Source organism: Chrysochloris asiatica, unplaced genomic scaffold, assembly GCF_000296735.1.
Source record: "Chrysochloris asiatica unplaced genomic scaffold, ChrAsi1.0 scaffold00330, whole genome shotgun sequence".
NCBI classification, from domain to species: domain Eukaryota; kingdom Metazoa; phylum Chordata; class Mammalia; order Afrosoricida; family Chrysochloridae; genus Chrysochloris; species Chrysochloris asiatica.
The window spans coordinates 2,389,850-2,401,561 of NW_006408848.1; the positions used below are offsets into that span (position 1 = coordinate 2,389,850).

The following is an 11,712-nucleotide window of genomic DNA, read 5'->3' on the forward strand; positions in this document are numbered from 1 at the left end:
CTCCATCTCTTCACATCATCGTCTCTATCTCCATCTCTGGCATTACTGTTTCTCTGAGTAGGGTCCTGCACTCTACTCTTCTCCCTTGATGGTCCCAGGGAACTCCACTCCTGGACTGTAAAGTCAACCACTCCCCTCCTTTTGCTACAAAACGTCTATCTTTATATTTCCAACTCTCACAGTCAGTCCTGATAACGATTATTCACTATTGTACCACATGAGTTCTATCCACATCTCCTTTCATGAGCCCTGCCCAGACAGACTGGATACTACTCAGAGGAGATTCTACCTTCCTCCACACCCTCTGGATCTAGGCTCCCTCTTGAGTCGGAACCAACTCCAAGGCATGCCACCACCACAACCACCAATGTGGTTGTCTTGACAGGGCTTGTAAGCCAGTCACTTCTTGCCTTTGTAGCCCATTCCCCCCATTTTAGGCAGCCACGGTCCAAGATGCCCATCCCTGTCTACCCTGTGTATGGAGGGGGTGGGAATGATCCTCGCTATAAAGATTTGTTCCCTCTTTTGAGATACTGAATCCATAGATGTAGGTCAAGTTATATTTTGTTTTTTGAAGAAACATAATGTTTCTTAAAATAATACTGAGTTTTTATAGAGGATGCTAAGAATAAGACAGAGTTACTACCCTGGGATCTTGGCAAAAATTCCAAAATGGTGATACTGAAAGCAGCCTTTGAAAATAATAATAAAGCATAGTCCTATAGCTATTATTAAACAAGTAGCACTTTAAAAGTAGAGAAATTCCAAAGCTGATGAAGTTGAAAAAAAGAGTGGCACTTTCATATACCACCAGCCCATCAATGAATGGACTGTAACCATTTCAAATAGCTTGTTTTTATGGGAAAACTGTGGTGGTGAGCTTAAAGAGCCATGAAAATATTTATATCCTTTGACCTATAACTTCCACTCTAGGGATTTTATTCATTCAAAAGGTATTATATATCTTATTCACCATACAAATGTTTTCAATATCAAAACATCTTTAAAAGTCTGAATGTCGTTTACAGAAATGACTAAATAAAATAAAAATTCATAAATTTCATGCAGGGCATACACTTGTTCAAAATAAATGGAGACGACTGAATACTAGCTGCTTCTTGGAAATCCTATATAGGGTTGCTATGAGTCAGAATCAACTCAACAGCACTTAACAACAAATTAAGCAACATTTTTAAAAACTAAAATGAATTGAAGAAAGAGAATGTATCAGAGTCTCAACAACATAAAAAATATACAAATATGAATAAAGACTTAAAAGAACAATAAATTAATATCTAAAACAAAATTGGGTTACTGAGTCCTATTACTTGAATTAGATAATATTAAGTTGAATATGCTAGTAAAAACAGACCTGTTTACTAATACCATATTCATTACCTTCACTTTATTAATTGTTACAAAGGCATGAGATCGTTTTCAACATGTATCATAGTAATAATTTGCTGATCCAACTTCCCAGTTGTGTCTTCTAACAGCCTGTTTTCTACTTTTATACAGAACATTATTATAAATGCATTTCTAAATTAAACAGATACTTCCCTGTTCCCAACTGCTTGCCTACCTGTACTGTAAGGCCAGTCTCAGGGCTGTGGCGTTGGATTCGTATTTTCCCACCAGCATGCTCATCCGTTCAGCATTGCTTTTGCATTCCTCCAGGGTTATGGTGAGAAGGTCATTTTGGGATTTGAGGTGTTCAATCCGGCTACAAAGGAAGATAATAAATTGTACATTTCACCCTTGGATTATAATTTATTCCAGTAGTCTAACCTAACCTATATTCAGGAGTCCTGGTGTGGTGCTATAGGATAAGCACTGGGCTGCAAAGTTGGAGGTCCAAACCCACCAGTTACTCCTAGGAAATCCTATAAGGGTCACTAAGAGTCAGAATTGATTCAACAGCACTCAACAACCAATACAACCACCACCTATATATAAGGAGACCTGGCAATATAGTAGTTAAGTACTCAGCTAGGAACCTAAAGGTCGATGGTTCAAACCAACCAGCTATTCCAAGGGAAAAAACCGTGGCCATCTGCTTCTGTAAAGACTTACAGCCTTTTTTAAAAGCCCTGTGGATCAGTTCTACTCTGTCCTACAGAGTTGCTATTAGTTAGAATCAATTTGATGGCAACAGATTGCTGGGTTAAAGATAGATTCAAGTCAGAATGCATGCTAGGATAGAGGCTTATCAGAAGCTTTAGCAAATGTAACTGACACAAAATCATAAAGCAGCGACACTAAATAAAAGAATCATGAGATTCTGTATGCATTAGAAATGAAAATAAGTCCCCGGTCATTTCCCATTCCATCATCCACATACTCTCTCTGTGTTTGCTATGTGCTAGGCTCTGGGGATACACCTGACTGAGGAGACACCAGCTGACCTCATGAGAGTGATGTTGGCTACATTTCAACAGGTTACTCTCCACAGGGATAAATGAAAGCCAACATCACCATTATATATAATTACTATTTATTGAGCTCTTGCTCAGTAATCCTCCCAGTAACCTCTCTGCTTCTATGCTTACCCCTCCTTATCTATTTATCATACCCAAGTATTCTTTCAAAATGTACATCAGATCTTGTTTTTCCTTTACTTAAAATTCTTTAATGGCTCCCAATTACAATTAAAGAACAAACTCTGTCCATGGCCTCAAAGACCAAATGCAACCCAGCCCCGGCCTATTCTGCCAACCCTGCTCATGAACACCATTCATTCTCTCCATTTCAGTCACATTGGCAGTCCTACTTCATGCTGACTTCTCTCCAGACTAAAGATGGAGGAGTTGGCCCCTAAGACTCTTATTAGCTTATATTATGGCTGCTTCTTTTTATCCTTAAAAATCTCAACTTAAATGTGATCTCTTCAGTGACATCTTCCCTGATTACCTTTCTAAAATAAATCCCACCCTCCCGTTCCTCTGTCACAGGGCACTATTTCCTCCTTAGAGTTTTCTTTATAATCCTATTTGTTTGCTTTTTGTCTATCTCCCCGCACAGAATATAAGCTTCATGAGGGCAGAGACTTTGCCTATTTTATTCTTCTTCATACGCCAAAGAGCCCAACACGTATTTGTGCTTAAAATAAATGTGCTGAATGATGAGTGTGTTACTACCCTCCATCCCCGCACACATCATGACGGTTTATTGTTAAACCACAATTATTATTTACTGTTATCTTTTAGAGTAGTAGGTCTCCAACTTTGTGTTAGCTGGCTAGATAACAGACACCAGGACATTATTTCAGGTAGATAATTTCTAGGAACTCACAGGTTGGAATACCATCTCTAATCACAGAGAGAACAACGGCCATGTGATCAGAGGGCAGGGGTTGGAATTCTGGCTCATGCTTTTCATAACTCTGGAACCAAGGCAAGTCACTCTACTTTTTTTTCTCTCTCTCTTCTGTTTGTGGACAGCTCTGGCTGCCATTTATTGATTTTAGTTCTGATAACACATGCTTACCCATAGAATTTGAAAATTTGTAAAAGCCCAAGGTTATGGCAGGATGGGTATTTTTCTCTCATCTTGAGCTTTTATAAAAATTTTAACAAAATATTCAAATTCTGTCTGTGAACAAGAATAATTTGCATATGTAAATATATACACATACACACTACAGATGGTAGTCCTTGTTTTTTCGTTTGCAAAATCAACTGCCCTACCCTTAAAAATGGAGGATGAATTTGATTGTTTAAATGATTATATATTCCTGAGTGTTTGTGTATACATCCAAACCACTCCCCCCAAAAAACAGGGGGAATAGAAAAAAATACTGTTGAATGATGATGCATGTAGGGGATTGTGATCATTGCAATGAAATGATGAGTGTAACACTGATGTAAAACCCATGTAAACTATCCCTCAATTTACAATAAAAACTTATAAAACAAAACAAAACTGGAGGATTAAATGACACTTCTGTGAAGGTTCTTTGTCAACTGCTACATACTGTAATAACTTGAACTACAAGCATTAAATACTCCTCCTTCTGTGGTCTTTCCTGAGGGCACATAATTGAGGAGAAAGGAACATTCCCAAGTCTAGCCACAAAGCAGGCTTGTTAAATCCCAGAATCTGTAGAGAGGAGATCCTTACTAAACTGAGAGCCCCCTGGAGGCATCTGATTTTATTAAATTGCTAACGGCAGATCTGATTCCATTTTTAAGCACTCCCTGGCCAGTGATACTTAGGAGACTGCTGCTTCTTTACTGCTACATAGCAATCATCAAGACTGTCACTCCTAAGTATTTTGGATTTAATAGGAAAACCATTTAATTTCAAGATTTAAAATGACCTACATTGCCACATTTCCTTACTTCTCAAGAACTGTATCACGTCAGAAGGACTAACATGATAACTCAATTTATCCCGGTTTGCCATACACAAGGAGGATGGCACTGAGTAATGGTGAACAAGGAATGGTGCCCACATTTCTTCCTAGTTAGTTTTCCCACTGAAGGTTTGTTGGTCAAAGTAGCGACACCATGCGGTGGTGCAATGTAACAGCCCATTCTGCCTTTGGGGAAGCAATTGTGAGTCAGAGTAGTTACTCTGGTTTGATCTAGTCTTTCTCTTTTGCTGTTTTAGAAGCTCCCTCACTGCTAGGATGACACACAGCCAGTTTCTGGCAAGAGGCAGGATGTCAAACTCAAACTACCTCTATTATGAGACTTGGGAAGAAATCCACAAAGCAAGTACATGATAAAATTATTCTCTGTAGAGCTGTTAGGCTCAGAGGAGGGACTGACAATTACGTAAATTTCAAAAAGTATAAATAAAATCAGGCAGCCATCTGGAAAAACTGAAGGAGTCAGACCAGCTTGCTATTGTAAATGCATGCCTGGTCAATCCCAGAAACATCTAGATCAAATTGCTTTTGCTGGTTCCAGGTAGCTCAAGGCTGGGACTCTGACTCAACACTGAAATTCTTTCCATGGGTCTCTGCAGTACAGACTGTCTCTGACTTACTTACCATTCCATATGGACTGCTCTTACGACTGTGTGAAGGCTGTGTGAAGACTGTGTGAAGGTGGGGCCCCTTGTTCATAAATTATTAAGAATTTAAAATGGTGACAGCAGAGCAGTATACCCTGTGTGGGGTCCTCCTAAGGGCAAGGCCACCCACTTACAAAGTCAGCCCTGACTGCTGCATGCATTCCATTAACGATCAAGATGGCTGCAAACTCCTAACCCCACCAGCAAGACAGCATTCCTCCATGTCATAATACACAACTCAACTTGAATGGCTCTTTGGAAAAGGTAAAGGAAAGGATAGTAAAAATCAGACACTCTTGGTAAGCCCTTTTACTAAACTGAGAAGATAGGAAACAAAACCTGTGCAGTAACTGTAAGTGAAGTGTTGCTATGATGCCTCTTCTGTATTTAAAATGAAGGATCTCATATGACTAAAAATTCCCAAGAACCACTGTCATGACCAGGCTGAGTTTTGAAGCAAAGACCAATCCACCGCTGATTCCCAACACTAACCACAGTGCCAGGCATTAGTAGTTGCTCAGTAAATGCCTGCTGGATGTACAAATGAAGGACAAGAGCACCCAGACTATCACAATGAGCTAAGAAAAGGGAACAGGGGATTTGAGGATACAACCTATTATTGCTAAATGCATCACACTTTATAAAAGGCTTCTTATTTATTAGTTCATCCTCACAAGAATGTATATGTAGGGATGATTGTTTCCACTTTACACTCAGAAAGGTTAAAGGGCATCTCCAAGCTAAAATGGGTGGAATTTAACTCTAAGCCCAATGCCTTCTCAACTCCACTATGAAAAAGACAAAACAGAGTAACAGGGAAGAGTCCCCATCATTCTCCTCTCACCTCTATATAGCCACCTACCCAAATACATAAGATGTTTCCTTACCTATTCAACCGCTCCGTTTCCACCTCAAATTCTCTAATTTTGCTTTCTGAGATAGCAGATCCATGTGAGTAGAGTGTTTGGAAGATCTCCTGGATGTTGGAGCAGTCCTGAAGGGAGTGAGCCAGATGTTCTGCCACGCTGCTGGAAACCTGTGTGAGTGAGCAATGATTTCCCCGTTGCTCCAGGATTGCTGGTCCCCAGGCACGGTTGGCACGCAAGGCAATTTAAAACTGATACTGTTTGAGAATCGGACACCAAGGGATATTTATCCCAATCTTTCTCAGTTTGTATCATTTAATTTGAGGGTAAAAAGTGAAGCACTAGGAAAGCTGCACATGAAACAAGATCAAAATATAGCTGTACCCTCTTCAATCATGGGCTGTTGGCTTCAGGATAGAGGGAACCCTGTTTCTTCACAGTCCCTAAAACTCTGGATGGGCAGTGATAGTTCAGTGATGGAATTCTCGTCCCCACGTGTGACAGTCAGATGAACATGAGCAGCCTGAGAAACCACAGCTGACTGGCACGCTGAACAGTAATTCAGTTTACTGGAGTTCTGGTGTGGCGCCATAGGATGGACAGAAAGCCCTGGACAGAAATCAGTTTGAACCGCAAGGTTGGTGGCTCAAAGTCACCAGATACTCCTTGGAAACTCTTTACAGGGTCTCTGTGAGTCAGAACCGAATCAACAGCACTTAACAACAATTCACTTTAAACTGGGGGCTTTGGTGGGGGGTTGGGGGTAAAAATTTCACCTTCCATGTGGAAGACCCAGGCTTGCTTCCTGGGCAATGAGTATTATCCTAGACTACAACTGGCCTGTCAATGGAGGCTTGTATGTTGTTACAAAGATCAAAAGATGTCAGCAGAGCTTCCAGAGCAAAACGGATTATGAACACCCAGCAAGCTACTTCTGAAAATCAGCCAGTGAAAACTCTATACATCCCCATGGTCTGAACTCTTTTGGTAAGGGGCTGTCACGTGTCAGGGGCCAACTTTGGAAATTTGAACTGCCTTCTGCCTTCTCTACTTCAGGCCATTATCTCTACTTTCTTCAGCCAAGTGAGAGTGGGTAGACTCCTTTATCTCACAGTTTGGCCTTTTGCATGAAATCTCATGTATGCAATTTTTGGTCAGCACAAAATTTTAAACCAGGGCCTCAAAAATGCTCTTCAGACTTTCTCCAGCCCTGAGGATCAAATAGCTGGTTCTCCCAGCCTTATTCCTGATCCACCATCTCTTAAAGCTCTAGGAGCTCACAGACTCTACAAATGAACCTTCTGGCCCTAAGCTAGAAGGTTCTAGTCTTTCATAATATGGGGCTACAGTTCAAAGGCAGCATTAATCCTCATTGGAAAGCATTTTCCCTTTCAAAAGGGGTGTGCAAAAGGTAAAGTTCTTTAAGTATTTAATGCTCAGTCTCTGGGGTAGCAGGGTGATATTAAACAAAAACATCAAGTTTTTCATCCACATCGCCAGTAACTAGACCTACATAATTTTTCTAAAAAGTTTCCAACAGAGAAAATACAAATCTCTCTTAAGACTGAAGAAGTAATCTATCATGTAGAAACAACTATATATTTTAATCTGATCCTTTGGAGGGGAACCAAGTAAGATTTCTTATTATCATCAACTGGTTTATTGGAGGTTAACTTTGGAAGTTCTTCCATCATCCATAAACCACTGTCTCTGTAGCTGTACCAGGTACTTTCTGGTCTTGCCTCTCATGAATACTTACCCCTATGCTACTGATTTCCGAGCCCAGGACTGGCCGATCAGAGGATGAGGATTCGGACCTTGTCTTTGATAGCTTCACCCTCTCAGCGATCTTAAAAATGAAAAACAAGTAATTTTTATGAAAACACTACATATCATTCCCCTGATAAACTTGGTCAGACTGCATTTATATAGGCTGAATGTTGAACTATACTAGCTAAATGAATGAATGACTCTCTTAAACACAGCTCATTTGTCTGCTTTTTCTACCATCAGCTTACCCCAAGGTTTCTTAGCATCCATATTATTGATATTTTGAACCAGCTATTATTGTTTGTGGAGGCTGTTCTGTGTACTAGAGATGTTTGGCAGCATTCCTGGTCTCTTCCTATTAGATACTAATGGCAATCTGCCTATGGTTATATGCAACAACAACCACAAAAGTCTCCAAACATTGTCTAATGCCTCTTGGGGGGAAAAATGTTCCTGGTTGGGAACCACTGGTTAGCCTAGCTTACTGAATTTGACAGTTGAAAATCAACCTTGCTGTGAGACTATCTGGCAAGAGGACACACATCAGATTAGCAGTCTGTCTGTGGTAGAGTTAACCTCTGAGTTTAGGGGTTGTAGAAGAGTGTGGGTGGTGCTGTTTCTCACCACCAGTACAACCTGCCCATCAGGACCTATTTTTCTGATGACACTGCTGCCCATCTCTTGAGTGAGACAATCACTGGTTCATTACTCGGGGTTCCCCACGGGCTGAACCTTAGTTCTTGATAGCAGCTCTCCATCTACCCTGAAGTATTGTAGAGTCTGACAAAACGTCTCACTTTGCACAATGACTTGTCAGCTGTGACATTCTCCAGCCAGCTGATTAATGAGAGCTGGCGTCCAGGTTGCTGCCAAGACAGACTTAAAACTATTAGTGGGTTATCTTTCCCTGCAGCTCTGGTGTAGGAGCCCTACACTAGACCCTGGGGAAGCCCTTGGGGCCCAGCTGAACTAATCACATGCCTGCACAGCCTCCGTGCTCAGCGGAGGCTGGTGCTGCCAGATAACAGGAAGAGTTCCTACCCATCCACAAGCACTCACCTTGGCGATGGGAATGTCATTGCTGCTGCTGCTTGTGCTCAGCTCTCCAGTGCTGGGGTTAATCGGGCGATTGGCAGAAGTGAGACGGCCAGGGCTGGAGGGACCTGTGGCCTGAACGCTTTGGAGTCGAGTCTGAAGCTCTCGAACCTGAAATAATAGTGACTTTAGACACGGTTGGTGGTTTCCTTGGCAAAAAACCCCCCAAACCCAAAAAAACAAAAGGACCAGGTGGATGGGAGGTGGGGTTTTATTTACATGAAGGGCACAACATCACTGAGAAGCTAAGTTGACTAAGTCCATAGAAAGTCACTGTATCCTTAGGTAGATCTGCCAGTGACCAGCATCTGTTCTTCACAAGTATGAGGTGATATGCTATCTAAGTCACTGGAACCTTCGAGCAGACCTCCTTTGAGGAAAGTTTACTCGCTCAGTCCTATGTGTCGGCAGATGTTGTTGTTGTTAAGTGCCATCAAGCCAGTTCTGACCCATAGTGACTCTGTATAGGGTTTCCGAGGAGCAGCTGGTGAGCTTGAACCGCCAACCTTGCAGTTCAAATGGCTTTGCTGTCTGGCACATTAACCCACAGCACTACACCAGGACTCTATGTGTCAACAGACAGAGGATCCCAAATGGACTCTACTCTGATGGGGCTTTGCGCTCAGAGGAGGAAAAAGAGAATTAATTTTAACACAAGTACATATGAGTGCTATAAACAGCTACTTAAAGTGGCACGACACTGGAGGATAAGCACTGGCCTACTAACCACAAGGTTAGCAGTTTAAACCCATCAGCCATTCCTTGAGAACCCTATACAACAAGGGCTGCCATGAGTCGGAATCGACTCAATGGCACTTAAAAACAACAGAGTGCTATAAATGGAGCCCTACTGGTGTTCTGGTAGCATAGTGGTTACGAATCAGACTGTGAACCTCAACGTCAGCAGTTCGAAACTACCAGCTGTCTGCGGGAGAAAGATGAGGCTTTCTGTTCCTGTAAAGATTTACAGCCTCGGAAACCCTATACAGGGTCGCTATGAGTCGGAATCGACTCAACAGCACTTAGCAACAACAACAATTGGTGCTGTAGGATAAGTCCTGGACAGATAACCACAGGTCAGCAGTTCAAACCCACCAGCGACTCCTTGGGAGAAAAGATGAGACTTTCTGCTTCCATATAGATTTATAGTCTCGGCAACCCTAAAGAGCAGTTCTACTCCCTCCAGTATAGGCTTATGAGTCAGAACTGACTCAATGGTAGGAAGTTTTGATTTGTCAGTGCTATAAAACCCACTGCCACTGAGTTGATTCCAACTCACTGTGATTTACATAGGGTTTCCAAGACTGTAAATCTTTATAGGAGCAGATAGTCTCATTTTCCTCCTGTAGAGCAGCTAATGGGTTCCAGCTGCTGACCTAGCGGTTAGCTGTCTAACACTTAACCCACTGCACTACCAAACTCCTTTAGCGTGCTATGTTGTTAAGTGCAGTTCAGTGCTTATACCTACAGCATCACAACAGAACTCCTACTTAGAGTGCTATGTTGTTGTTAAGTGCCATTGAGTAGGTTCCAACTCATAATGACCTTTTCCAGGGTTTCTAAGGAGCAGCTGGTGGGTTTGAACCGCTGACCTTGTAGCTCACAGTCAGTGCTGATCCTACAGCACCACACCAAGCTCCTCTTAGAGAATGAGAAGAGAGCATACAGAACCCTGAATTTCAGAAGAAATGTTAGAGAAGAGCATTCAGTGCATGTTGGGAGGAGAAGCTGAGTAGGGAGGAACCAAGAGAGAGGGAGACTGACTGCTGAGCAGCCGACCAGATGCAGTGTTACCAACTTGAACTTTTGTGAACAGCTTTGGTAACAGAAGGTAGCCTGGGAGAGCAGGCTGACATGAGAAATGGGAAAGGTGTGAGTCCTTATTTTTCTTCATGCTCCCTTGGTGACCAGAGGTGTAGCCAACTCCCACCCTCATCTACCCCCAGCACAGACCCTGCTCTCAGGGAGTTTGAAGCCAATGTGGTTGTGAACCACACCAGCATGAAGTGGGGGCCAGCTGCCCTGCTTTGGTAGCTGAATTCAGATGAGCTCTGTTCCAGACCTAAAGGACCCACAGAGACACCAGACCAGCATTAGTTTAGCAAAACCCCTCATACCAAGCCAGCCTGCCCTAACTGCCCTGTGATCCTAACAAACACTGAAACCAGCTCCATCAAGGGCCTCTACAAACTACTGCCAGATTGAGTGCCCTGAACATAGATAACATTTAGGCCTACAGGAACTCCATCTAGGGCCAAGAACTCTGCTGTCATGTCCCTCCCACACCCATCTTGTGAGCTCCCTGGTTGGCAGGAGTACCCTAGAGCTTTTTCCTTTCTGAATCCAATAGCTGCTCCAGTCTTTTGTTTTGGTTTGTTTCCTTTTCATGTATTATTATTTTTGCTTGTTTAAGATTTCTTCTCTTCCCATTCTCTTGAATTTTATCCTATCTTTGCTTTTGTTTTCCCTTCTTCTCTTCTGTTTTTCACTTCCCCTTTTCTTCTTCTTATTTTCCCTTTTAATCTTTCTTTACTACTTCTCTACTTTCTCTTTCCTATTTACTCTCCCGGTTTTTAAAGTTTTTTTTTCTTTTCAATTTTTTCCTTTTATTTTCTCTCATGTTTTTCTTCTATGAATCAATTTTCTAGGCCCTCTTTTCAGTCGTCATATTATTGTTTTCTGGTTATTGCCTGCTTTTCTTGATTTTTTTTTTTCATTGTTACTTGCTTACTTTTATTCTGCTTTATTTTCTTGTGTGTGTGTGTTTCCCATTTTTTTCTACCCAACAGGAGACAACAAGCATGCCTGTACAGCCCAGCCACAAGCATACCATCTGATGCTCCACCACCCACCACCCACTGTTGGGGACCGCAAAGCACTGAGATGTTGAGGCCCTGTGTCATGGATGAAAATCCTACATGATGGCCCCACTCAGGATGGCTAGCCAGGGACCCTGAGGGCC

At 42.1% G+C, this 11,712-nt stretch overlaps 1 protein-coding gene across 1 annotated transcript in view; it reads right to left on the reverse strand.

Annotated features, from left to right (window-relative positions):
- The window catches only part of MCC (mutated in colorectal cancers), a 402,058-nt gene that overhangs the window by 67,925 nt on the left and 322,421 nt on the right, over nucleotides 1-11,712 (reverse strand). The window contains exons 7-10 of the mRNA XM_006875517.1: nucleotides 8,715-8,861; nucleotides 7,645-7,734; nucleotides 5,907-6,055; nucleotides 1,583-1,723 (exon numbers count right to left, since the gene is read on the reverse strand). Coding sequence (XP_006875579.1) covers nucleotides 1,583-1,723; nucleotides 5,907-6,055; nucleotides 7,645-7,734; nucleotides 8,715-8,861 — 527 coding nt within the window. The remainder of the gene's footprint in view (nucleotides 1-1,582; nucleotides 1,724-5,906; nucleotides 6,056-7,644; nucleotides 7,735-8,714; nucleotides 8,862-11,712) is intronic.